This window comes from Podarcis raffonei, chromosome 9 (genome assembly GCF_027172205.1).
Source record: "Podarcis raffonei isolate rPodRaf1 chromosome 9, rPodRaf1.pri, whole genome shotgun sequence".
Lineage (NCBI taxonomy): Eukaryota > Metazoa > Chordata > Lepidosauria > Squamata > Lacertidae > Podarcis > Podarcis raffonei.
Window position 1 is genome coordinate 74440357 of NC_070610.1, and position 27220 is coordinate 74467576.

At 46.9% G+C, this 27220-nt stretch overlaps 1 protein-coding gene across 1 annotated transcript in view; it reads left to right on the forward strand.

Moving 5' to 3' along the window:
• The window catches only part of ADRA1D (adrenoceptor alpha 1D), a 64379-nt gene extending 37523 nt beyond the window's left edge, over positions 1-26856 (forward strand). Inside the window, exon 2 of the mRNA XM_053402060.1 lies at positions 24722-26856. Coding sequence (XP_053258035.1) covers positions 24722-25296 — 575 coding nt within the window. The 3' untranslated portion in view covers positions 25297-26856. The remainder of the gene's footprint in view (positions 1-24721) is intronic.
• Positions 26857-27220: the final 364 nt, after the last annotated feature.

The following is a 27220-nucleotide window of genomic DNA, read 5'->3' on the forward strand; positions in this document are numbered from 1 at the left end:
AGTGGCCAACCAGATGCCCCAGGGGGAAACCCGAAAGCAGGAACTGAGTTCAGGAACACGCTCCTCTCCTGCAGTTTCCAGAAACTGGTATTCAGAAGCATTACTGCCTCTGGTGGATTGAGCAGATGAGACTGAGAGGGGGTCCAATGGTCAAGAATGCAGCTTCTGCATGTGCTATAGAGCAGCCTTTCTCACCCTTGGGTCCCCAGATTGTGTTTCGATTTCTGGGAATGGAGTTCAGAAATGACCTAACCTGATCAAAGGTTAGACCTGATGAAGAGAGCACAGCAGAGGTTATATTTTCTGAGAATCCTCCAGAAAAATAATCTCTCAAAGGACCTGTTGATGGCATTTTACCATTGTACTGTGGAGACTGTATTAATTTATGGTCTCTGTGTGTGGTTTGGGAGCTGCAAGGTCAGGGAGGGAACAATGCTGTCCAGGATTGTAAAGACTGCGGAGAGAATAATTGGGTGCACTCTTCCCACCTTGGATCAAATATAAGCTTCCAACCGAATATTAAAAACAATACAGTGTCAGACATTAAAAACTTCCCTAAACAGGGCCGCCTTCAATTGTCTTTTTAAAGTAAAATAGTTTTTATTGCCTGAACATCTGCTGGGAGGGCATTCCATAGGGCAGGGGCGACTATCGAGAAGGCCCTCTGCCTGGTTCTCTGTAACCTCATTTCTCGTAGCGAGGGAACCACCAGAAGGCCCTCAGCGCTGGACCTCAGTGTCTGGGCTGGATAATGGGGGTGGAGACACGCCTTCAGGTATACTGGGCTGAGGCCGTTTAGGGCTTTAAAGGTCAGCACCAACACTTTGAATTGTGCTCGGAAACGTACTGGGAGCCAATGAAGATCTTTCAGGACCAGTGTTATATGGTCTCGGCAGCCACTCCCAGCTCTGGCCTCACCCGCCACATTGCACTCGCTAAGGTGTTGCTTAGGTGTTGCTGTTTTCCCAACCTTGGAAGGATGCCTGGTAGTCAAAGGTGAGCATCAATAGCCACCACAAATAGCAGGTGCATTGGCAGGTGATATCCTTCAGGGCACTGGGACAGCAGATGGACTGGCCTGTAAAACCATTGATTTCAGCAACGCTGATCTAGATTTCATGTGACAATGACAGCATTCAAATACTTCAGCCTATCAGGATACTCTCTTACTGACCTTCAGGTGCACCATGCCTCCCCACCTTGAAAAAAGGAACTTTGAAGGAAAACTTGTTGGTGAAACTGATTTGAAACTCACCAAGAGTTTAATCCTATTCATCTGGGTCTGAACAGAGACAATGGTGGCCTGTCTCATTAGAGGTGCTACTTTACTTGGCAATGCTAAGATAATTTTGTTATCTTCACCTACTGCTGTTGCGACATGCTTATTTCACCTGCATTTAAGCTCCGATTGAACTGTCACAGGCTGTACTTTTTGCCTTTCATGACCTTTTAGCACCAACTTTTACGCTTTTCCTTCACAGCTGTGTCATTCCATACACACCATACAGTATATATAGAGCACATCCATGCACACACACCCCAAAAAAGGAACCCCAGGAACTGTAGTTTGTCTCCCCGCAGAGCAGCAGCTCCCAGCACCCTTAACAAACTACAATTTCCAGGATTATTGTGGAGGGTGCTTTAAATGTGCTAGGTATATGCAGTCCAAGTCCATGATGCCATCATAAATCTGGCTGATGTCATAATGAACGTATTAGTATTCAAGGTTCTACAATGCAATGGTTTGGGTTGTCTTCTCAGAGATGGTCTCCTTTTTGTAGTACATAAGAAGTGTCTGTTGGCTCACCTACAGGTGGCACCTAACACCAAGGAAATTAGCGCTAATATGCCCAGGAACCTCACCAAAATGCTGGAGAGGGTGCACCTCCACAGGCACATACTTCCACATGTGGTGGGAATGCCCCAAAATCCAACTATTCTGGACAACAACCATCTTCCAAGACAATAATGCCCACTCACATCACAAAGAACTCATAACCCACCTACTCTCAGCAGCCAGAAACATCATAACCAGACACTGGAGAGACCTGTCAGGAGTAAGCATGGACCAATGGTACCAAATAGTATGGGAAACAGCCTTACTAGAAAAATTAACCAATAAACTGAAACTGACAAGGGGACAAATAGAAGAAGACACCTTCACCCCGGTATGGCTCCCCTTTATCACATACACAGCCCAACAAGACAATGACAAGAATCCACCAACAGCATATGAATCAATATGGCTAACCTGATTCAAAATACCCACCCAACCCCCTCACACATGAAAACAAAGATCACCACAACCAATCACAAACAAACAACCACAACCTAGGCCAACCCCAACCTCTCTCACCACCAAAGCGAATAACAAAGAGAACCTGCACAAGCGACGCTGACACAAAAACCCACACATACATTAAGTAAAATAGAAACATCGCCACCCGACCCCACCCCCACTCACCATGCCCCCCTCCACCTCTTTCCCCCTTTTCTTCCTAATGTAACACTAATGTCTCAGCAAGTGAAACTGATCTGTAGAAAACGTAACTTGAAAAAAGAGACACTGCACATACTTTTGTAAACCAAGAAATCTTTAATAAAAATACATTTAGAAGAAGAAGATCCTATCGGTTCAGGCCAATGTAAGCGTACAGTCGTACCTTGGAAGTTGAACAGAATGCATTCCGGAAGTCCATTCGACTTTCAAAACATTCAGAAACCAAATCGTGGCTTCTGATTGGCTGCAGAAAGCCCCTGCAGTCAATTAGACGCCGCAGAAGCCCTGTCAGACGTTCGGCTTCCAAAAGAATGTTCACAAACTGGAACAATCACTTCTGGGTTAGCGGCGTTTGGGAGCCAAAATGTCTTGAGTTCCAGGTCGTTTGGGATGCAAGGTACGACTGTAATTGTTATTGATTTCCAGTTCATGCTATTGCAAGGTGTACGTTGCTAAGTCTGCCTGCAAAGCAGCTAAGGACTTCCAGGACGACCGAGGATTATTTTCTCAGCGGTTCAGACTTCGTCATACTAATGGCACTAGTTTGATGGCAGAGGAGCAAAGGTATTGCTCTGTTTTGATCCAGCTGCCTAGGTTTAGCAAGAGCAGATGTCCTGCAACACATTCCTCCCTGTGATCTAATGATGACAACTCTTTTCAAGGCCGCCTTAGGGCACACGCTCCAAGTGTCCCTATTTTCCAGGGACAGTCCTGGATTTATAGAAGTCATCCCAGTTTCTTATTTGATCCTGGACTGTCCCAGTTTTCCTTGGGACATCAGTATTTTCATCAGAGAAATGTTGGTGATTATGCAACCCCCAGGCCGTCTGAAGGCAGCCCCTGTACAGGGAAGTGTATTTTTAAAAAATGTTTAATGTTTAATTATGTTTTTATATATTTTGGAAGCCGCCCAAAGTGCAACCCAGTCAGATGGACAGAGTGTAAATAATAAAATTATTATTATTATATTACATTATATGTGATGACGATGATGGAATAGGATATCTAGAATTGCCATGTGTCCTCTTTTTCCAGGACACGTCCTCTTTTTCAGGGGTAAAATTTCTGTCTGGGTGGATTTTTAACATTTGCCAAACCGTCCCTGTCTATACATTCTGGATGAGGCATAGCCATAACTGATGGTCAAAGACTGGCTTTAGCCTACATATAGTAGAGGTATTTAAAATGAGAGTCGTCATAGCGTCTTCTCTTTTTTCTTTTCTTTTTTGCTTTTCAAAATGTCCCTATTTTCATCTGAGGAATGTTGGAAGGTGTGCAGGGGGTTTGCCATACATTTTCCCCATGATCTACTGTCATACCTCGGGTTACAGACGCTTCAGGTTGCGTTTTTTTCGGGTTACGGACCACCAAAACCCAGAAGTACCAGAACAGGTTACTTCCGGGTTTCAGCGGTTGCACATGCGCAAAAGCACTAAATCACGCTATGCGCAGAAGTGCCAAATGGCAACCCGCGTGTGCGCAGACACACCACTGCAAGTTGCGGACACTGCAGGTTGTGAACATGCATCCCACACGGATCACGTTCGCAACCCGAGCGTCTACTGTAATGAGGTCACCTCTTTGCAAGGTTGTCTTAAAGTTCCATCAATTTTGCCCGGGAAACTTTGGTGATTGAGCTGCTGGAAAGTGACAGAAGGTCAGTCCACTTTAGAGCCTATCGCCCAAAGTGTGATGGATGGGGGTTTTCCCCTAGGGCATTTTAGGGCCGTGTCCTGCTAAGAAGTGGGCAGCATTGGATGCCAGCATGCTCTCCCCAAGACTGAACCCCCTCCTTTGGGCAGAGCTGCAGGCAGGACATGTGTGTCTTGGCCCTCTTCCCATGCTCATGGAGAGCACACATCAGGGAGCCTGCCAGGAATGAGCTGATAGTGGCGGCGGCAGTGGTGACTGCGCAAGGGGTCACTGGGAGAGGTATCTCAAGAAAGATACACAGCTTCCCTTGGCTGCAACAGGGAACAGAGTGTTCCCTGCAGGGACTCAGCCCGGATTCCTCCAGCCTGAGCAACTGAGCAGCTTCCAAAAATGCCATTATTGGTCCCCGAGGGTCAACGGGACAGGACTTTTAAGCAAAGTTTTGTGGCAGTGATAAGTCAAGTCCCGGTGCTCAAGAGGAGATGGTGGATACATTATTTGGAGGGGCACGGGTCATCTCCCTATTTTTTAGACCTACATTTACCAGCTGCTACCCCTGTCTCCAATAACCTGTCCTTTTAGGACAAACTTAGGCTGGAAACTCAGACTGTGTACATACCATACTTTTAAAGCTCCCAACTGCCCCCAAAGAATTGTGGGAGCTGCAGTTTTCTGGGAGCTGCCATTTGGCGAGGGGCAAACTGCAGTTCCCAGGATGCTTTGGGGGAAAGACACGCCCTTTAAATGCTGAAAATCTCTTGTCCTCAGGAAAGTCTTCCTAATGTTTAACCTGAATCTCCTTTCTGGTAACTTGAATCCATCAGTTCAGGTCCTACCCTCCACAGCAGAAGAAAGCAAGCTTGCTCCATCTTCCATGTGACAGCCCTTGAGATATTCAAAGATGGCTATCATATCTGCTCTCAGTCTCCCCTTTTCCAGGCTAAACATACCCAGCTCCTTCAACCGTTCCTCATAAGGCTTCATTTCCAGACTCTTAATCATCCTGGTTGCTTTCCTCTGCACACGTTCCAGCTTGTCAGCATCCTTCAGAAATTGTGGTGCCCAGAATTGGACACATTGTTCCAGGTGTGGTCTGATCAAGGCTGAATAGAGTGGTACTATTATTTCCCTTGATCTGGACACTAGACTTCTATTGAAGCAGCCTAGAGTTGCATTAGTTGTTTGCCTCTCTTCTTGTTTGTTTGTTTGCTGCTGCATCACACTGGTGACTTTTGTGAATGCCCCGGGAGCTACTGAGGGGCCACACTGATGCTCACGGGCACCGCCTTGGAGACCCTCTTCCAGGTCTCAGGCCCATGTCTTCCCTAGCCCTGCTTTGAACCGGAGGTTCCGGCAATAGAGCCTGAGTCCTTGTTGACTGCAAAGCATGTTCTCTGCTCCTGAGAGCTGACCTCCTTTACTGACCCGGCCAACTTGCTGGCTGAGTTTGGCACTGGTCTGGGCCAAGGTTGCAAATGCATCAAAGAGCATCACATGAAATAAGGAGGCGCCAAACGAGAGGGAGACAAAGGGAGACATGGCCAAACAATCCCAGAGGAAGTTGCTCATTGTGTACGAAAGCAGAGATCCGTCTCACAGAAGTTTGAAAACAAAGCCCGTTCTGTCTCCCCCTTGGCAGAAGGTAGCCAGCAGGACCATTCACAGCGTCCTGGTTTTACCCCCTCCCCACACTTTCTCCCCTCCCCACCAATGAAAGAAAAATGGAGCAGCCCTTCTCAAGCTGCTAAACATCTCAGCTCAGATCTTTCCATGGGACACTTCCAAGGAAACTAGTTAGCCGGGCTGGGTTCTCTAGGTGGGAAGGAAGAGCAACCAAGGACGTGGAGAGAAGGAGATGGCCCCTCCCCCTCCCGCCCTGTCATCAAAAATTATGGGAAATTATGTGCGTTTTTTCACACGGAATCAGCTGGCGAAAAGCTGGGGACTTGGCAAGTCAAGTGTGTTCTTTTTGGCAAGCACCCCAGGCAAGCCTGAAAAGGGACAGTGTGGGAGCTGTCTCAGCTGGGAGCTGCAAAGAACTCCACCCTCTGGCCACATGGCTCCCTCTTTTGGGGGGCTTCTGTTTTTGCTTCGTGGATCTGGAAGAGGAAGGCTTGTCTTCTCCTGTCCTCGGTCCACTCATTCTCTGACTTCCTTGGTGGATTGGCTGGTTGCGGTTGTGCTGGGCCGGGGGGTAACCCAAGCAACGCGGTCCAAGTCCGGTCCCAAATCCAAGGGTTCTGCGAGGAGTCAGTCTGACAGGGCAAAGGCAGGACACGAGGCAGGAAACCAGGCAAGGTCAGGCACAGGATCACAGGCAGGTTCAGGCAAACAGCAACGTTGCTCCTGCAACCTGGGGCGGGGTCCAGCAGCCTTTTATCTTTGTCGGGGTAACGGCCGGTCCTGATCCCCCAGCAATTCACCTCCCTGTCTCACCCAAAGGAGAGCACTCCTCCTGTGAGTTCTCAGGTCTCTACTTCTTTCCGACCTGAGTCTCTGCAGCTTGGGAGATGTTGGTGGGTTACTAAACCCAGAAGCCGCCTCAGCCTCTCCTGACCCAACCGGTAGTGCAGCAGCTGTAAGCGATGGCCCAGCTGGAGGCAACAAGGTAATCCCCGTATCTGGAGCCAGGGCAGGCTCAGGCCCCTGACTCGGCCCAGCTGGTGCTTGTTGCAGGGGAACCTGTGCAGACTGGGGCTCTTCAGGATCAGGCCCCAGACTAGGTTTGGTTGCCGCCTGAGGCAAAGGATCTGGTGCGGACTGAGACTCCTCTGGCTCCAAGTCCGCGCCCAAGTCCCAGGCCATCACACTCCTTGAGGGAGTAAGACGAAACCTGTAGCATCCGGCCCACGCTGCCTCTCATCCAATGTCCTGCTCTCACAACTGTGGTCCAGCAGATGCCCTGGGGAAGACTGCAAGCAGAACTGAGAGCAACAACCCTCTTTCCACCTGCAGTTTCCAGCACCTGGAGATTTGGAGGAATCTACTGCCCGGCGATGAATGCACTGCCTCTGGCATGGTCTCCGGCCTCCAAAGCTACTTGCAACAACTCAGAACGGAAATAAAATGGGAATAAGCAGAATGTCATAAGTCAGATCAATGAAGCAGACAGAAATATCAGCATAGAAAGGCTTTTGATTCTGCTGCCTTAAGACATCTCAGGGGCCAGAGGATACATAGAATCATAGCACTGTAGAGTGGACGGGACCATAAGCTCCATCTTCCTTCCCTTTAGATATCTGAAGATGATTATCCTATCTCCTCTCATTCTCCTCTTTCCCTGGCTGAACATACTCAACTCCCTCAACCGTTCCTCATAAGGCTTGGTTTCCAGACCCTTGACCATCTTGGTGCATAGACTAGTGCATTTTTTCCCCAGGGGAGGACATTGTTGTTCTCTCATAGAGAGAACATAGGGCTTCCCATAGGCAGCTGGTTGGCTGCTATGAGAACAGGCTGCTGGACCAAATGGGCTTTTATCCTCGAATCCCTAGCTGGAATTAAGATTGCCAGAAGAAATATCAACAACCTCAGATATGCAGATGACACAACATTGATGGCAGAAAGTGAGGAGGAATTAAAGAACCTTTTAATGAGGGTGAAAGAGGAGAGCGCAAAATATGGTTTGAAGCTCAACATCAAAAAAATGAAGATCATGGCCACTGGTCCTATCACCTCCTGGCAAATAGAAGGGGAAGAAATGGAGGCAGTGAGACATTTTACTTTCTTGGGCTCCATGATCACTGCAGATGGTGACAACAGCCACGAAATTAAAAGACACCTGCTTCTTGGGAGAAAAGCAATGACAAACCTAGACAGCATCTTAAAAAGCAGAGACATCAGCTTGCCAACAAAGGTCCGTATAGTTAAAGCTATAGTTTTCCCAGTAGTGATGTACGGAAGTGAGAGCTGGACCATAAAGAAGGCTGATCGTAGAAGAATTGATGCTTTTGAATTCTGGTGCTGGAGGAGACTCTTGAGAGTCCCATGAACTGCAAGAAGATCAAACCTATCCATTCTTAAGGAAATCAGCCCTGAGTGCTCACTGGAAGGACAGATCCTGAAGCTGAGGCTCCAAGACTTTGGCCACCTCATGGGAAGAGAAGACTCCCTGGAAAAGACCCTGATGTTGGGAAGGATGGAGGGCACAAGAAGAAGGGGATGACAGAGGACGAGATGGTTGGATAGTGTTCTCAAAGCTACCAGCATGAGTTTGACCAAACTGCGGGAGGCAGTGGAAGACAGAAGTGCCTGGCGTGCTCTGGTCCATGGGGTCACGAAGAGTCAGACACGACTAAACGACTAAACAACAAAATTCCAGGGCTCTTTCTTATATTCATTCTTCCCAGAGAAATTTGGCTGAACGCTGCTGAAAATATGAATTCGATGTACCCTTGGTCTGATCTGGCAAGACTCTGCTCACGGTTATATCAGGGTTTCGCTGAATTCTGCAAATATTTTGGGGTTGAAAGAGGAGGGGCTTCAGGAGACACAAAATGTTCCCTGAGAAATGGAGTTGCCATATCTACCTGTGCTTTTACTTTTTGCTGCTTTGAAACAGTGGGTTTTTGTTGCTGCTGCTACAGTATTACTTTTATTTTATTTTATTTTTATTTATTGAATTTATATACCACCCTATACCCGGGGGTCTCAGGGTCCAGCAAATCAAAAATAATACACAAGTTTGTTTCATACACCCAATTTTGCAAGCCATTCCTTCTCCCCTTGGTAGAGTTCTGTGCATTATTTTCACAAACATGGGCATTTTTCTCGCTGTTTGGGGTTGGAGAACTGCACCATCGCATCAGTGGGGAATTGTCAGTTTCAAAGGATAGCCAGCCGTGCTTCGGTTTGCATGCTGATTGAGAGAGGGCATATGCCGGATTAGTCTGTGTCAAAACCGATTGATTCATATTAATCGAACCAGAGAGTGTGCAGTTTCCCCCGCAACCCTCTCTTTTCGCTGGGGATATAGAAAAACGCTTCCTGCTGAAGAGCAAAAGGTGACACTGGAAAAACTGATGGCAAATCATCCACCCAGACAACTCATAAAAGGGCAAATGCAACGGATGCTCAATCTGTTCACTTGGAGACTTGGAAAAATAGTTCCGTGATGGCCGAACCTCTCCCAAGACTATTCTGTGTTTGTTTTTCCAGCTTCCAAGTTCCTCCCCTCCCTCTGGTTTTCTAAGAATGTGAACTTGGAGGTTAACCCCTGGCCTGCACCAAGTTTCTTGAATTTTGCAGATCTGACTTGGCTGCAAAAAAAAATGAGAGGAAGATTCGGCTCCAAGCTGCCGTATTATCATGGTCACTTCGGCGCTGTGCTAAAATCACCATTATTCATACCATGCCGTCAGAGCATGAAGCAAACATCTGCATTATACATTTAAAGCACCATGGTGCTGCTTCAAACAGCCGCGGTTTCCCCCAAAGAATTCTGGGAGCTGTCATTTTTAAGGGTAAGGAGAGTTGTTCGATCCCCTGGTCTCCTGACAGAGCTACGGTTCCCAGAGCTCCCTGAGAAAAGGGATGGACTGGTAAACCCCAGAGAGAATTGTAGCTCTGGAGGGGGAATTGGGTCTCTTTTTATATATAATAATAATTTTTATTGAGTTTTCCATGTTTAGTCACATTTTATTACCTAAATCTATAACCTTAAACCTTGCTCAAACAGAGCATCAACCACCTTCCCTCCCTTTTTCTGACTTCCAAACATCTTTAAATAAATTCTTAGCATTTCTATAACCACTTTCTTACCTTCTATCTTCTTTTAACATTTCACCTCGTAATATGTAAAACAGCTCCTTATTTTCACATTACAATACATTTCAAATCCAACCTACAAATGTTTTCAAATGTTTACAATGTAAAATATAAACTTGCTCCAGTCCTGTTGAAACATTTTGTCGCGCTGATTGCAGATCTTCCCCGACAGCTTTGCCAACTCTACGTATTTCACCATCTTTGTTTGCCATTCTTCCAATGTAGGACGTTCCTGCTACTTCCATTTCTGGGCCAGAAGCCGTTGTGGCATACTTAAACAAATTTACATCTTTTTCTTTTATTTCTTCTCCAATTAAAACTAACAAAAATGCCTTTTTTGTTGAAATTATATTTTAAAACCATTTTTAATTCATTATATATTATATACCAGAAGGCTTTGACCTTGGTACAAGTCCACCAGCAATGACAAACCTAGACAGCATCTTAAAAAGCAGAGACATCACCTTGCCAACAAAGATCCATATAGTTAAAGCTATGGTTTTCCCAGTAGTGATGTATGGAAGTGAGAGCTGGACCATAAAGAAGGCTGATCGCCGAAGAATTGATGCTTTTGAATTATGGTGCAGGAGGAGACTCTTGAGAGTCCCATGGACTGCCAGAAGATCAAACCTCTCCATTCTGAAGGAAATCAGCCCTGAGTGCTCACTGGAAGGACAGATCCTGAAGCTGAGGCTCCAAGACTTTGGCCACCTCATGAGAAGAGAAGACTCCCTGGAAAAGACCCTGATGCTGGGAAAGATGGAGGGCACAAGGAGAAGGGGACGACAGAGGACGAGATGGTGGGACAGTGTTCGCGAAGCTACCAATGTGAGTTTGACCAAACTGCGGGAGGCAGTTGAAGACAGGAGTGCCTGGCGTGCTCTGGTCCATGGGGTCATGAAGAGTCGGACACGACTAAATGACTAAACAACAGCAACAAGCAACAAGTCCACCACATATGAAGGAAATTCTCTGGAGGCGGAATAGGGTCTCTGAGTAAATCTTGGCACCTCAAATCTGACACCTTCGTTCCACAACCTGCTCAGCCTTCTTGGCTGAAATGTAGGGAACATGGATCATGTAACAGCAACAGGGCCTGAAGGTCAAGTCCGGACATGCTCTCGCTGCGAGGGGTGGCAGCTGGCAGTCCCCGACCTTCGATAAGCACCACCTGGTTTTGCAATTGCAATTTGCTGGAAACAGGTGGGGAGAAGAGAGGAAGAAAACCTGCCTCTCAGACCCAACACACGGAAAGTAACTGAGGGAGGCACAGCAAGGAGGAAACTTCACCGCCATGCTTTTTCATTTTTCTAATTTTGTCTTTTATGCTGCCATTCTGGAGACTCAAAGCAGAAGGCATAAAAGCAGAACGTAATCATTCTTTTTTAAAAAAAAAAAATAAGAACTAAAGCCAGCCATAAAATGTCACAATAAAAGCATCAAGAGCTGAAACGCAATTAACTAAAAGGAGAGGCATCAATCACGGGCTGCTTAGAGGCAGTCTAAACAAAACAAGGAAAGTCTCATGACCTCCAAGATGTGGCAGGCCAGGCCGAGGCTGAGGCTGACTGAGAGGGGGAAAGGAGTCTGCTTGCTGAAGATGCTTCTATATGCATCATCCATGCTCACACGTACGCGCATGCTGACGCTGTCATAAAGTTTGGTCTCTGTGGCATTTCAGCTGGGCTGGATCGTTCGCGCATGCCAGCTCAGGGATCACCCACACTTCCTTTTCTCCAGCTGCCTTCAAATGCTCTTTATTTTTATTTATTTTTATAATAATTTTTACTGAGTTTTCCATATTATCATATTCTATTACACAATTCTATAGCCTGAAACATTGCTCCAACTGAGCATCGACCTCCCTCCATCCCTCTTTCTGACTTCCGAACATATTTACGAAATACTTAGCATTTCTATAACCACTTTTTTACCTTCTATCTTCTTTTTTATATATTTCACCTCATTATATGTAAATCAGTTCCATATGGTCACATTACAAAACATTTCAACTCAAACCTACAAACCTTTTCAGATGTTTACAATGTTCTTTCATTTAACAGTTGAAACAGTTCATCGCGCTGATTCCGGATCTTCCCCGTCAACTTTGCCAACTCAAATGCTCTTTAGAATCGTGGAGTCGTAGAGCTGCAAGGGACCATGAGGGTCATCTAGTCCAACCCCCTGCAATGCAGGAATCTTTTTGCCCAATGTGGGGCTCGAACCCGCAACCCTGAAATTAAGAGTCTCATGCTCTGCCGGCTGAGCCATAAGCGCTCAATCAGAGCAAACGGCAATTTGAGTTTTCCCTGGATTGTTTTCTCCTGCTCTGGAGGGCAGGACTCAAACCCATGGCTTCAAGTTACAAGGAAGGAGATTCCACCAAACATCAGGAAGGTCTTCCTGACAGTAAGAGCTGTTCAATGGTGGAACAGACTCGCTCAGGAGGTTGTGGACTCTCCTTGGAGGCTTTTAAACAGAGGTTGGATAGCCATCTTTGAGGGGTGCTCTTGCTGAGATTCCCAATAAACACATGAGACGGCTGTGGTCTTAGATAAACAAGATATCCTATTCATAGTTTCAAATTGTAAATCTCAACAGAACTCATAAAGTTCAACAAACGAACAAACCAGAAGACCCAGTGGATCAGATCATTCTATAGTCAGTTCATGCATAAGGTCCATTTATCTAAGAAAGCCTCTCCTCCTTACAGAGGGGAGGAGTTGTGAGCAGGAGCCGTTTCCCGCGTTGGCAGGGTGGCGTTCCAGCCCCTGCCCAGCTGGCCTGGCTGCCACGCCACACCCCCAGGTAGCCAACCAATCAGGTGGAGGCTTGGGGGCGGGGTTTAGCCGCTCAAATGCGGCCGCGGCAGCACTTCCCTTTCATTCTGCTGCTGGTTCACTTGGTTTTTCGCCTACCTCATAGCAAATCGTCACAACTTCTAGGTATTGGCGGTTAGGTATCGGAATATGTTTGTGTATTGGAGGGCAGGGTGTGGCCATCGCCTACCCCTCCACTTTATGGGTATTCCGGTAGAGGAATCCGGCGATGGTGGATCCTGTCCGATGCCCTTGCTGGTGGCTAGGGCCATGGCATGACCCCCGGTGACATCAGCGGGAGCTTCCAGTTGTATTTCCATCAACAGGCTCCTCCCACTGGTGGTTAACCCTTGTTAGACTCACTCCTCCCTGAGGGGGTGGAGTCACGCTCTGTTGCTTTATCCAATGCCTAAGCCAATACCTCTCACATGCTTTAATCAGTAAAGTTGTGGCCTTTTTAGCCCATTAACCTAATATTAACCTAATGAGGGACGCAGGTGGCACTGTGGGTTAAACTACAGAGCCTAGGACTTGCCGATCAGAAGGTCGGCGGTTCGAATCCCCGCAACGGGGTGAGCTCCTGTTGCTCGGTCCCAGCGCCTGCCAACCTAGCAGTTCGAAAGCACGTCAAAGTGCAAGTAGATAAATAGGTACCGCTGCGGCGGGAAGGTAAACGGCATTTCCGTGCGCTGCTCTGGTTCGCCAGAAGCGGCTTAGTCATGCTGGCCACATGACCCGGAAGCTGTACACCGGCTCCCTCGGCCAATAAAGTGAGATGAGTGGACATGACACGACTGGACCTAATGGTCAGGAGTCCCTTTACTTTTAACCTAATATACTGTGTCCATGTGTCTTTCTTATCCCCAAGCGGGTGGTGGGTCCTTGAATCACAGCACAGCCAGTACGTCTCATGTGTTTATTGAGTATGTTTTACATGACCATAGATTTGTTTGCTGTTGCCTTGCTGAGACTCCTGCATTACAGGGGGTTGGACTAGAGGACCTTGGGGTGCCTTCCAACTCTACAATTCTATGATTCTGTGATTCTATTATCCTAAGGCAAAAGCTCTACCCCCTAGCTGTGCTTTGCATTTCATATTGCAAGGGACAGATGTTTCTGAAGGACAGGGGCTTGTGAGGCTATGCTGGGGCCAAACCACAAGCCCGAGAGAGCTTGACTGAGCCCCTGCTCGTCCACCTCTTAAGCCCCTCGCGACCAGCATGCGACTGTCCTGTATGTGACCAGGCCCTTCAGCTCATCTCACTTAGCAGATAATAAATATCACCGGCCCCTGTTTTGCCAAAAGACATTTTAATCTGCGGAAGAGCTTAACGGCTCTCTCGGGCCTACGTAGGAGAAGGGCCAATTTCTCCTCCGGCGCAAATTCATTTACTGCCGTGGATGGGAGCTGGGGGTTGCTTTAAGGATGAACGTGGCCCCAGGGATGAATGGAGCCAAGAATAGCCGCTCGCATCTCTAAGCCTGCGGTGTTCAGCTGGGAAGCCGATCGGTGCGTTTCGTCACACGCTAGTAATTCATCAGCCAGCAGCCCGATTCACGGACAGCGAGGCGAACACATGTCCCTGCACAACCAAACTTCATTCTCCAGCCACGTCGGGGAAGTAGAGAATGAATCAATCTCAGTTTGGTCACGTACCAGGAACGTTGAGCAGAACGCTAGGAAGCCTCGTCGTAAGTTACTTCCGGTGGCTAAGAGCAGAGGAAGCCCAAAGGGAGTTTTGACTTGAAGCGGAGAACCCCATTCATTGTTTCATAAAATCATAAAATCATTGTAGAATTGCAGAGTTGGAAGGGGCCACAAGGGTCTTCTAGTCCAGCCCCCTGCAATGAATGGATCTTTTGCCCAATGTGGGGCTTAAACCCAAAACCCTGAAATTGAGGGTCTACCAAGTAGCTGCTCTCAAGCCCTGGGGTCTCTAGGTTTGCTTGGCTCCCTCCAAGTGGTAGGTGCAGGGTTCAAATCTCCAGTCATCTGGATAGCTCAGTAGACTCGTAATCTGGTGAACCGGGTTCGCGTCCCCGCTCCTCCACATGCAGCTGCTGCGTGACCTTGGGCTAGTGCATGGGTAGGCAAACTAAGGCCTGGGGGCTGGATCCGGCCCAGTCGCCTTCTAAATCTGGCCCACGGACGGTCCGGGAATCATCGTGTTTTTACATAAGTAGAATGTGTCCTTTTATTTAAAATGCATCTCTGGGTTATTTGTGGGGCCTGCCTGGTGTTTTTACAGGAGTAAAATGTGTGCTTTTATTTAAAATGCATCTCTGTATTATTTTGGGGACATAGGAATTTGTTCATTCCCCCCCAAAAAAAAATAATATAGTCCGGCTCCCCACAAAGTCTGAGGGACAGTGGACCAGCCCCCTGCTGAAAAAGTTTGCTGACCCCTGGGCTAGTCACACTTCTCTGAAGTCTCTCAGCCTCACTCACCTCACAGAGTGTTTGTTTGGGGGGAGGAAGAGAAAAGGAGATTGTTAGCCGCTTTGAGACTCCTTTGGGTAATGATAAAGCGGGATATCAAATCCAAACTCCTCCTCCTCCTCCTCCTCCTCCTCCTCCTCCCCTTCTTCTTCTTCTTCTTCTTCTTCTTCTTTTTCGTCTTTTTCGTCTTCTTCTAACCATATGCTGTATTTGATGCTTATGGTCTGTAGAATAGTAGAGTTGGAAGGGACCACAAGGGTCATCTAGTCCAACCCTCTGCGATGCAGGAATATTTTGCCCAACATGGGACTCGAAGCCAGGACCCTGACATTAAGAGTCTCATACTTCACTGACTCAGCTATCCAGGGAGACTTAAAAGGCAAACAAGAAAGCTAGGACCATTTCCTAATATTGGAAAGAAGGGAGACGGTAACACATCATTCATTTTTTGCGTTTATAACTCACTTTTTTCCACGCATGCACACACAAAGACACACCTACCTTCCTCTCGATGCAGTCAAGCAGTATTCAAGGGAACATCCCAGCGTAGGTGCCAACTCCCTGGGGCCTTGGGTGCCCAAGCACCCACAAAATTCCCCATGAAGGGACCTGGCATCCACAAATTTTGGCGCCAGGGCCGTGCACGCTTTAATGCACCCACAACCCCAAGACACCTTCTGTCGTGGGGCCCAGATGGTACTGCTGCTTCCCAGACAGGCCAACAAGTTCAAGGAGGGCACAGGGCAGGGCAAGGGAGGGCTGCAGGCTGGGTAGAGTCCCCAGAGGCAGGCAGAGAGCCCTGGAGCTGTGCACCCGCCAATCATTTCTGTGTCAAACTCAGGCAGCTGCCTGAGTGCAGGCGCCATTCAAGCAGGTACCAAAAAGGGAGAGAGAGGGGGCTATATTGGGCACACATTTGCATCGTATTTGCATGCCCCAATTTATATGCACAGAGGCAAAAGAGTTAGAAACAGTTGCTGAAATTGCAGTCAAAGTGCAATCGGTCTGCTGCCCAGGTGTTAAGGTCTTGGTGGGCACCTCTTCTCGGGTCCCCCAACTCTCTGGTCTTTGAGAAAACAGCCCCTTGACCCTGACGAACAGAGGAATGCCCTCCGTAAACCAGGAACACCCGAATGAAAATGAATGTTGCGGATGTGCACAGTTGCTGCTATCGGCCTGAGGATGAATTGCATATATCCCAGCCTCCATCTCTCCCTCCCTCCGAGCCGAGGTCTAGAAAATCTGGCTGGCTTGTCTGTTTTCCAAATGCTTCTCACAGACCCTTTCTCCCCACCAAAGGGGCAGAGGAAGCCATGTAGAAGCAAGCTACTCTCCTTCTGGAATAAACCACTGCTGTTTGGGAAATCAGGGTGGACCGGTACAGCCCAAAGTGTTAGGTTGCGGGTGAACATATCAGACGACACAGCAATTCTTCAGACAGCTCTTGTTTATTCACAGGCCAGAACAGAACTGAACTGAAGGGTTTAGCCAACCTGCCTATATAGAGCTCAACTACAAAGCAACAGTAACAACTTTCTGTAACTATCCAATCACTGAACGTCACTTTCAATTCCTTATTTGCATATGTGGACCTGAGTGAAAACTATCTACAGTATCCCCCTGCTGGCCCAGGGTGAGAACTTCAGTACATAACACAAAGCATCTAATTTGGTCAATAAAGACCACAACTGTCCTTCCTCGCTCCAGAAATATTGGTAATTATTTTTTTTTTATGTCTCCCAGGGAAATAGCTCTCTGGTGGTCCACCTCCTTTATCTGTGGGCCCCCAACCATGGACTTGCTCGGCGATGGCGGGGACCAGCTGCAAGCCACCATTTTTACCTTTCCCATAATGCCCTGGAGTGGTGTTACCTCAGGGGCATTGTGGGAAATTCAAAAGGGTGGCTCGCAGATCCAGGGCAGGTGTCAGAGCCAGTGGGCCTTGCCAGAGGATGTTGGACCTGCTTTGCGGGATAAAAAAGAAATAGTATTTATTTTAAAATAAATTTACTATTTTTAAATAGTATAGACCTAAAAGGGCCCATGAGGACCATCTAGTCCAACCCCTTGCAATGCAGGAATCTTTTGCCCAATGCGGGGCTTGAACACAGGGATTATGAGTCTCTTCCGACAGAGCTATCCCTGCCCCGAGGAACTTTCAGTCTTAAATTAGACACACCACAGGGGCAATGGGGGGAAGGAGGTTCAATTGGGGGGGGGTGTTTATTTCACAGAACAGTTGGCTTTTGAGGAGGGAGTTGAAGGGCGAGAACGAAAAAAGAGCATCACCAAGGTATTTTGGGAGTCGGTTCCAGGCTGCTCCAGAATGCAAGTCTGGTGATAAACAAATGCCCTTCCAAAAGGGACTTGAGACTTGCCAATTGCGGCACAAGAAACCTCTCAAAGATTCTGGCTGCATCCCTGCCTGGGATTCCAGAATAATAGCTCGGCTGTTTTGTTTAAAAGTGAGAGAGAGAGAGAGAGCATAACACGTGACCTCCTCTTTTGGGCAGATGTGTGAACTAGCATGACAATTTAGCAAACAACACAGACTAATCATAGAATCCTAGAGTTGGAAGGCTCCCAGTGGTCATCTAGTCCAACCCCCTGAAATGCAGGAATCTCAACCAGATCATCCATGACAGATGGCCATCCAACCTCTGCTTAAAAATGAGAGTCCACCACCACTCAAGCGAGTCTGTTCCGCTGCTGAAAAGCTGTTACTGTCAGAAAGTTTTTTTCCAAACTTTTAGTCGGAATCTCCTTTCTGGCAATTTGAAGCCCTGGGTTCGAGTCCTACCCTCCGGAGCAGGAAAAAACAAGCATGCCACTGAGATTTTTGAAGATGGTTCTCATCATAGCTGTCAATTTACAGATTTGAAAATAAGGGACCAGCAGCCTCGAAAATAAGGGATCAGCAGCCAAAATAAGGGATTTTTGTGGGCACAGGTATGTTCAACTTCTGAGCACCTCCGAGCCAAAGGCAGAAAGCCCAGCCAGCAGCCAAACAAAGCCTCAAGCGGTGGTTCCCACAGCGCAGCAACCTGGCAAAGGGGATGCAGCAAGGAAAACCACCGTCACCTCTCCGCTGGGAAGCGCTGAGCAAAGGCGAGTCCCCAGGCAATGCGGCCGATTTGATCGGCACAAGGCATGCAAGTTCCACCCCCCAGTCGTTCTTAGACTCCTTATTGGGTGAGCAACGCAGCCAAGCAACCCAGTTGGAGCCTCCCTCCTCCCTGGCCGGCAGGGAGGGAGGGAGAGGAGCTGCTTCCTTTGAAACCCGGGAAATTTAAGGGACATCAACAATAAGGGACAGCAGCAGGACACAGCGCTGGGATAAGGGAGTTTCCCGTCAAATAAGGGACAGTTGACAGCTATGGGCTCTCATATCTCCTCTCAGACTCCCTTTTTTCTATGCTAAACATCTTTCCAAGCTAAAATCTCTTGTTAGAAGGGGCGTCCATCTTCAATGTTTATTTTTTTTCTTCCATTCCCTGGTACAGTTAACAACATACCAGCTCCAAAATAGCTGCAACTTTTAAGCAAGGGTGTGCTTTTACTCACAGCCTTACTGGTTAATATTTGCTGATTAAAATCAGCAACTCAGCAAATCACAAAGCTCCCGGCTCTATCATGCAGCAGTGACTACATTATTACATGAGCACTGGTCCACAGTGTTTGATATTTTCATTTACATACATTCATTCGAAATAAGATGGGTTTATGAAGCAATTCTATCTCCTCCCACCATGCTGACGAAGAATTCTACGAAACAGGAGTCAACATCCGGAATCACTGTTCAGTGTTGGACATCATATTTGCTGAATACACAAAGCTTCACAGCTTGTCTTTCATCGTACAAAGTCTGGTACCTCGCTTCATTTAAAAATTTTCAGAGACTTTGAGACCGAAGATTTCATTTTGGACTTGTTGTGGTTTGAAGGAATTCTATAAAAGATTGTTTATTGCGCATGTACATGGTCATCGTGTTGCCTAGACATTGCCTAGACAATCCCTGAAGGGAGCAGGCTTGAAGTCACCACCCTATCACCTGGGATAGCTCAGTGGGTGGAGCATGAGACTCTCAATCCCAGGGTCGTGGGTTCAAATCCCACGTTGGGCGTAAAGATTCCTGAATTGCAGGGGGTTGGACTGGATGATCCTCATGGTCCCAGCTCTACAATTCTGTAATTCTATGACTTCAAGCCTGCTGAACCAGTGCTTTGAAGTCCTGAGGACCATTGCCTGGTGTCATTGTGATGGCAGATGCTTGGGCAGAGAGTTTCCCCATCGACCTTGCATTTGGCCAGCAAGGTATAAGGAAGTTAAGGATTTGGCCCACCCACCAGATCCCGTTCATTTCTGGCACGTAGACAACCTTGAGCTGGAGAGCCGAAAGGTCTGACTCTGTATACATCATTTCCCTGTGTTTGGTTTGTCAATGCAACTCACAAGAGCTTGAAGCCTGTATTCAGGGTCTACTTATGTTCTTGTGAATGACTATATCACTTGCCCTGGAATCTTGCAGCTTCTGAAAGTGAAGCCCACAGTTCACACTCTGCAAAATCAGGACCCCCACAACGTTGCTGGGTGTGTGTTTTTCTCCCCTCTACAAACAGGTCCCGGAGGCTGCTTTTCTCAGCCAGCAAACTATGGGGCTGTCTTGTGAGATGGTGTTTTCTGTTCTCGCTTTCAGGATTCCGATGTTTCCTTGCCCGCAATGCCAAGCGCTCCCCTCGGAGCTGTTTTGACACCGGGGTTTAGCACCAGTGCCTTGGAAGCGCATGCTATTTACCCATAATACAAATTAACACCGCAGTCACGCAGCGTCATGATTCATCTAAAATTAAAAAACAGTCAGGCTGAGTCAGAGAGTTATTCTTAGAGTTCCCTGGGCAATAGCCACGGAGCCCGGGCAGAGTGCAGGAGAGCCATCTGCCGGACAGAGATGGGAAACGCCACGTGCCGGAACTCCGAGAGGGTTAACGGGGGATTAATGGGGACAAATGGGGATTAATAGACAAGAGAGGATTTGGTGCTTGCACAAGAAAGCCTCTTCCAATTATCCAAGAACATCATGCCACAATCAAAGGACTGGCCCTGCTGGCTTCTCAGCCGTTCCGCTTTCTATTTCTGAAGGCAAAACTCCAGGAATGGATGATGGCATTAGGGCGAGCGCTCATTATCGCTTTTGGGAAAGGACTCTCGCCTTGAGGTTTCGGCCGAGGCTGAGTTGATACACGAATACCCAGACACAATCCATTCCCAGTTATAACGTAGACCAGGCTTCCCCAACCTGGTGCCCTCCAGATGCATCAGACTTCCTGCATTTCAGGGGGTTGGACTAGATGTCCCTTGGCATCCCTTCCAATTCAACATTGGCTTTTTTTGTTTTTGTTTTTCCCATGTATTTTGTGTTTTTATATTGTGGTTTTATGTTGTAACTGCCCTGAGACCTGTGGGTATAGGGTGGTATATAAATTGTTGTTGTTGTTTTCTGTGATTCTACAGACCCCATCTACCCCAGCCTGGGGCCACGCTAAAGCGTATTGATACGATATGATACAATACAATATGATACGAATCTTTATTGTCATTGTCCCATACAGAACAACGAAACTGAAAAATCTACATCAGACATTCAAAAACCAACAAGCCTGCTATCCTAGCTATCCCAGCCTGGTTAGCCCCCTAAAAACTCTGATACCCCGTAATTAAATACAATATACTCACATAGAGACTACCTTACACTGCGTTTAAAACCAAAATCACATTTGGATAGAAACTGTTTCTCAGGGGGCTAGTCCTAGTGTTTATAACTCTGTATCTTCTTCCAGAAGGCAGAAGCTGAAAGAGATCATTTCCAGGGTGTGCACTATCCTGCGCTATCTCTGCAACTTTCTCATGGCACCTGGAAGCATAGATTTGATCCATGAGGTTTGGAGACGCCAATCTAGAGTCAATAAATTTAGGCTGCAATCCTAATCTCTCTTATTTCGAAGTAAACCCCACTGAAATTTTGCATGGGGTTGAACCCTGGGCATCCTTTCCAACAGTTCTATGAACCCAAGTGGGACTTACTTCTGAGTAGGGATGGTTAGAGTTGCCCTGTAATTTATTAGATCCTCTCTAGACTCTGGGACAGGTGAAAAAAATCAGGCCCTGGTTTGACATCCTTGACATGAATCAGGGGCTGGAGATTTCGGTCTCTGCATCCCTGGAGACGGAGTCCTCTTGGTTCCCTGCATATAACAACAACAACAACAATAACAACAACAATAATTAATATTATTATTATTATTTATACCCCGCCCATCTGGCTGGGCTTCCCCAGCCACTCTGGGCAGCTTCCAACATATACATATAGCAACAGTGTTTTGTGTTGTGTGGGCTCCTATGATGTAAGTCATGGGCCCCACCTGCTAGCCTGCTCCCTAAAATATCACTTGTTTGCTCATTTCTATATATAGGGTGCCTACATTATGCATGTCGAGACGCGGGTGGCGCTGTGGTCTAAACCACTGAGCCTAGGGCTTGCCGATCAGAAAGTGGGTGGTTCAAATCCCAGCAACGGGGTGAGCTGCCGTTGCTCAGTCCTAGCTCCTGCCAACCTAGCAGTTCGAAAGCACGAAGTACAAGTAGATAAATAGGTACCGCTCCAGCAGGAAGGTAAACAGCGTTTCTGTGTGCTGCTCTGGTTCGCCAGAAGCGGCTTAGTCATGCTTAGACTCCGGCTCCCTCAGCCAGTAAAGCGAGATGAGCGCCGCAACCCCAGAGTCATCTGCGACTGGACCTAACGGTCAGGGGTCCCTTTACCCTTTTTTTACATTCTGCATGGACTGGTTGCATGGCAACATGTGCAAATGGCTTTAGATACCTATTAGGTCCATAAATTACTATACAGATATATTCAACACAAAAAACAGCAACAATTTGTTGTTGACAAGGGACAGCTGGGCGTATAAAGGGCCCCATTACCTTCAGTAGCTTAGGGCCTCATCAAACCTAAATCCAGCCCTGCAGGAATGTGTTGAGGCCATAACTCTGGGGATAGGATCTGGGGTCCAGAAAGGATCCCACCCCCATTCTACCTCGGACCGCTCCTTGATAGTCTGAGCGCGGGTATCAAATGGGGCTTCCCAACAAAAAAACGAGCTAGTTAGAGCTTCAATGACACACTGGGCAATAGATATGGAACACAGTATAGATTTTAACCTCTGGGGAAAACTCTGGAAAAGTGACTTGAAGTTCGCAGCATGTTATTCTTTGAAGGAGAAGTACTTGAAAATGATTTGGAGATGGTATTTAACTCAAAGTAGGTTTGCTAAGATGTATAAGACTGAATCAGATAAGTGCTGGAGATGGAGGGAACATTCTTTCCGATGTATTAGACTTGTAAAAGGGTAAAAGAGTATTGGGAAATGATCCATAATGAATTGAAAAAAATGTTTAAATGTACTTTCCCAAAAAAAGCAGAGTCCTTTCTGTTGGGGATAATTCAGACTGAAATTCCCAGGTGTCAAAAAAGGTTATTAATGTGTGCTATTACTGTGGCCCATGTTTTGGAAAATGAGCGAGGTCCCAACTAAAGGAGAATGGCAACTTAAGTTGACAGAATATGCACAACTCGCAGACTTAACATATAGAATAAGAGAACAAGAAGAACATATCTTTAAACAAGATTGGGAAGTGTTTATAGAATATGTGGGAAATAATTGTGTACAGCTGAAAACGCTGGCAGCGTTCAGATGAATTCAACAGTGTAAATAAGTTTTGAGGGATGCAATAAGTTAGATTCAGTGTTTGATGTGTAGGGGAGAGGGTTCAAACCTTTTCTGAACCATGCAGCACACTGTTTGGCCATGGGCCCCCAGAAGACCAGACCAGGTGCTCTCGCACAGTGACAGGTGAAACAGATGTTGCTGCAGCAGGGATCGCTCCAGTTTAGGGTCCTAGCCAGCCAGCCATGCCCTCTTGCAGGATATTCCATTTTCTTCAGACACACTTCCATTTTCCAGTGTCCCCCTCTCTAGCAGTCAGCACTCCATAGCAACTGAGCATGTGAAGTCTGCAACGGCATGCAATGTGATCCTTCTGTAAACTTTGGGTTTTCCTGAGCCAGGTGAAACCTTCCACTTCTGCATGAACTGTTCTGGCTCTGCAGGGTCGGCACTCACCCTCCAGAAATGACTGTTGGAGGGATGTAATAATAATAATAATAATAATAATAATAATAATAATAATAATAGGGAATAATAATGTTTAGGGAAGCTTTTAATGCTTAACAAACTATTGTATTTTAATATTTTGTTAGAAGCCGCCCAGAGTGGCTGGGAAAACCCAGCTACATGGGAGCGGTATAAATAATAAATTATTATTATTATTATTATTATTATTATTATTATTTCCATCAGATTGGGTTGCCACTCTGGGCGGCTCCCAACAAAATAATAAAAACACAATAAAACTAAAAACTTCCCTACACAGGGCTGCCTTCAGATGTCTAGAAGGGATATTTAGATTCCAGAATTGCTGGGGTTGGACTAGATGACCATTGGGTCCCTTCCAACTCTACAATTCTACAATTGTATTATTCTATGATTCTGTGAAGCTAAGAGGGATAGAAGTACCTAAACTGTATAGAAATTTATTCATATATGCGACTACAGCGGCGAGAATGTTACTTACCCAAAAATGGAAAGAAGTCCCAGCAAAGGAAGAATGGATACAAAAACTTATGGAATATGCAGAAATGGCAAAACTTACCAGAAAAATAAGAAATCAAGAGAACAAACATTTTATAAAAGAATGAAAATGGTTTATTGAATATTTACAGATAAATTGTAAACAGATAAAAACACTGACAGGATTACTGTAATAACCCGCAGCTACATAAGATTATTCCTGCCAACCTAGCAGTTCGAAAGCATGTCAAAGTGCAAGTAGATAAATAGGTACTGCTCCGGCAGGAAGATAAACGGCGTTTCCATGCGCTGCTCTGGTTCGCCAGAAGTGGCTTAGTCATGCTGGCCACATGACCCGGAAAAACTGTCTGCGGACAAACATTGGCACACTCAGCCAGTAAAGCGAGATGAGCACCGCAACCCCAGAGTCGTCCACGACTGGACCCAATGGTCAGGGGTACCTTTACCGTTACATAAGATTATATATTTAAAGAAGATAAGTAAATGAGTAAGTTAATTTAGGTAATGCAGAAGATATTAAAAATAAATTTAAGGAACCACAGAAAGAGAGGGAAGGAAGTCAAGTTTTAAAATGTCTAAATGTCTAAAGACCTTTTTTTTTAATTTATTGTTTTGTAATTAATATTGTGTTTATCAATATTTTCATTTGTTTTTGTTTTCTTTTTTGGTGCATCAAAAAATATATGTCAAAATATGTAAAATCAGTCAAAACTATATATCTGGAAAGCATAATTAAAATTTTAAAGAAAAAAGATTCCATGATGCTAAGGTCCGTGGTCTGACACTGCGATGCCATTCTTACGTTCTTGCCTTGTTTTCTCTCCCATCTCCTGCCCAGGTTCCTTCTTCCCTTCCCTGAAGCCCTCGGGGATGCTCTTCAAAGTCATCTTCTGGTTGGGCTACTTCAACAGCTGCGTCAACCCCATCATCTACCCTTGCTCGAGCAAAGAGTTCAAGAGGGCTTTCACCCGCCTCCTCAAGTGCCAGTGCCGGAGGAGGAGGAGGCCCATTTGGAGGGTCTACGACAACCACTGGCGAGGGGCCTCCATGAACGGGTCGGGCCAAGACTCCGAGAAGGAGCCCAGGTCCAGGATCTCCACACTCAACGGCTCCTTCATGTTGAACTCGGGCGGCTTGGAAAGAGCCAGCAAACGGAGGACTCTGAACTTCAAGAGGTGGAGACTCTTTTCCCCTTTCCAGAAGCCCTCCACCCAGCTGAAGGAAAAAATGAACAGCCTCTCGCAGAAAATCCGGGGCAGCTCCCTCAAAGGGGGCGCCGTGGCCTCGTACAAGACAGAGGTGGAGTCGGTCTCCATCGGAATCCCCAACGAGTTCATGGAGTGCGTTGAGTACCACATGTATGACGATTTGACGGATTCCGAGTCCTGCGGGCTTAAGGAGACGGATATTTAATTGCCAGCAGGGATCTCTGCCCTTTGGGGTTCCGTTTTCTTTTGTCGATGTCTCTCACGCGGTGGTTGGCTGTCAAAAGGGGGGCCAGTAGACTCAAGTGGGTGCCCTGGGAACCGAGTGTGGGAGCCCGAGTTTTGAGTACAAAAGGCCCCATGCTCTGTCCCAAGCCATCTCCGGTCCAAGAAGGGTCTCAGGTAGCAAAAACTGAGGAAGAAAATGTCTCCTCTGCCAGATATTTGGGGAGCCTCTGCCTGGCCGTGTAGGCTATACTGATTCAGTTGTGTCTGACTCAGGATAAGGCAGATTATAAACTGTTTGATTTGAACCCGGTCCTTTCCCTCAGCCGTCATCAAACTTGGAATCTGCGCGGGGAGAAGTTGCCACCAGTTCCTTCCACCGGGCAAAGTCTACCGGAATGAAAGGTGGTTGGCAAATGCCCGGTTTTAAGCCCAGGTGTGAGGTGCCCCATTTTGTACTGGTGCTCAGAATATTGTGGTCGAATCCGCCATGGATCTGGATGGGACCCTTCGAGGTCTACATGGGCAGGTCCAGCTCAACGGACTCCCGTGAGCGTTGGGGTAGTCCATGGAAGAAGAGTTTGTCAGCACAGGAGACAGAGCAGTGAGAAATATCTGTTTCTCTTATAGGCCAGGGGGTGGTCTTGGTAGGGTTGGGAAACCCTTTTTAATCTGTGCCCCCACCCATACTTGGCACCGGGGAAACCCCAAGTATTTGCCTAGAAACTCCGAAATGCATAAATTAATGGCACAAGTCAATAGACGGGTTTGGGGTTTTTTTGCATAAATTTGTCCAAATGTTACTCTTTATTCTGAGCTCTTGGTTGCAGAAAGCTACAATTTTTGGCCATACGGAGTGAAATATACTCAGAGTCGAAAGTGGATTTCATGCTCTTTATTCAACTCATAGTGGTGAGGAGGAATGGAAGTTCCCCCAGGATGTCTGCTTTATATACCGTACATTATTTACACAATGGGCCCCACGTGATTGGCTAATTCCGGGATTCACCTGTAGGCCAATCAGGTTGCGGATTCACTTCCACCTGGAGCTGGATTGGGTGGCTCCTGTGGACCAATCAGACTGCTGCATTCTTGATCCTATTGTTCTAGGACCAATCAGACTGCTGCATTCTGAATCCTATTGTTCTAGGACCAATCAGACTGCTGCATTCTGAATCCTATTGTTCTAGGACCAATCAGACTGCTGCATTCTGAATCCTATTGTTCTAGGACCAATCAGACTGCTGCATTTTGGATCCTATTCAACTCAGTACATAACATGGAAGCAGGAGAGGTAAGGACATGTGACCTCAGGCAAGAGGGGGAAAGAGGGTAGCCAATCAGAGAGCTCGCAGAAGCTCCACCCCTTGATCCAGAGGGGAGGAGGAACACAGTCTTAACACAGAATATCTCTTTCATGTCATTGTTGTTTCGAGGGAGAAAGCAAGACGGAAGGAATATCTGCTTGGAGTGCAACTTTCTGAGGGACACAAATGTGGCCCCCAAGGCCTCCCTATCAGGCCCTTGGAACACTCTCCAGGCCACGCCCCTCACTGTCCCTGCTTTGCATCCCGAGTGTTTCTGCTTGGCTCAAGTGTGCCCTTGAATTCTGACGATGCCTTTTGCTTCAATGGATGGAAGATGGAGAGCAATGTGTGTTTGTGTGAATGTGCAGAAACATGCCTACGGTACAAGGGTAGCATTTGCATTCATTGCTCCGCCCATGTCTGCCTCTGACTCCGCCCACTGCCAGCATACAGCCCTCAGAAAGCTACCCAGCTGGGAAGGCGGCCCTTTGTGTGAAAAAGGTTGTCCACTCCAGGTTTAGAGAACAGGAGATGTTCCCATTTTCAAAATTTATTCCTGCAACAAAGTGGTCTAGAAGCTTGCTTTCTAACTGGAGTTTG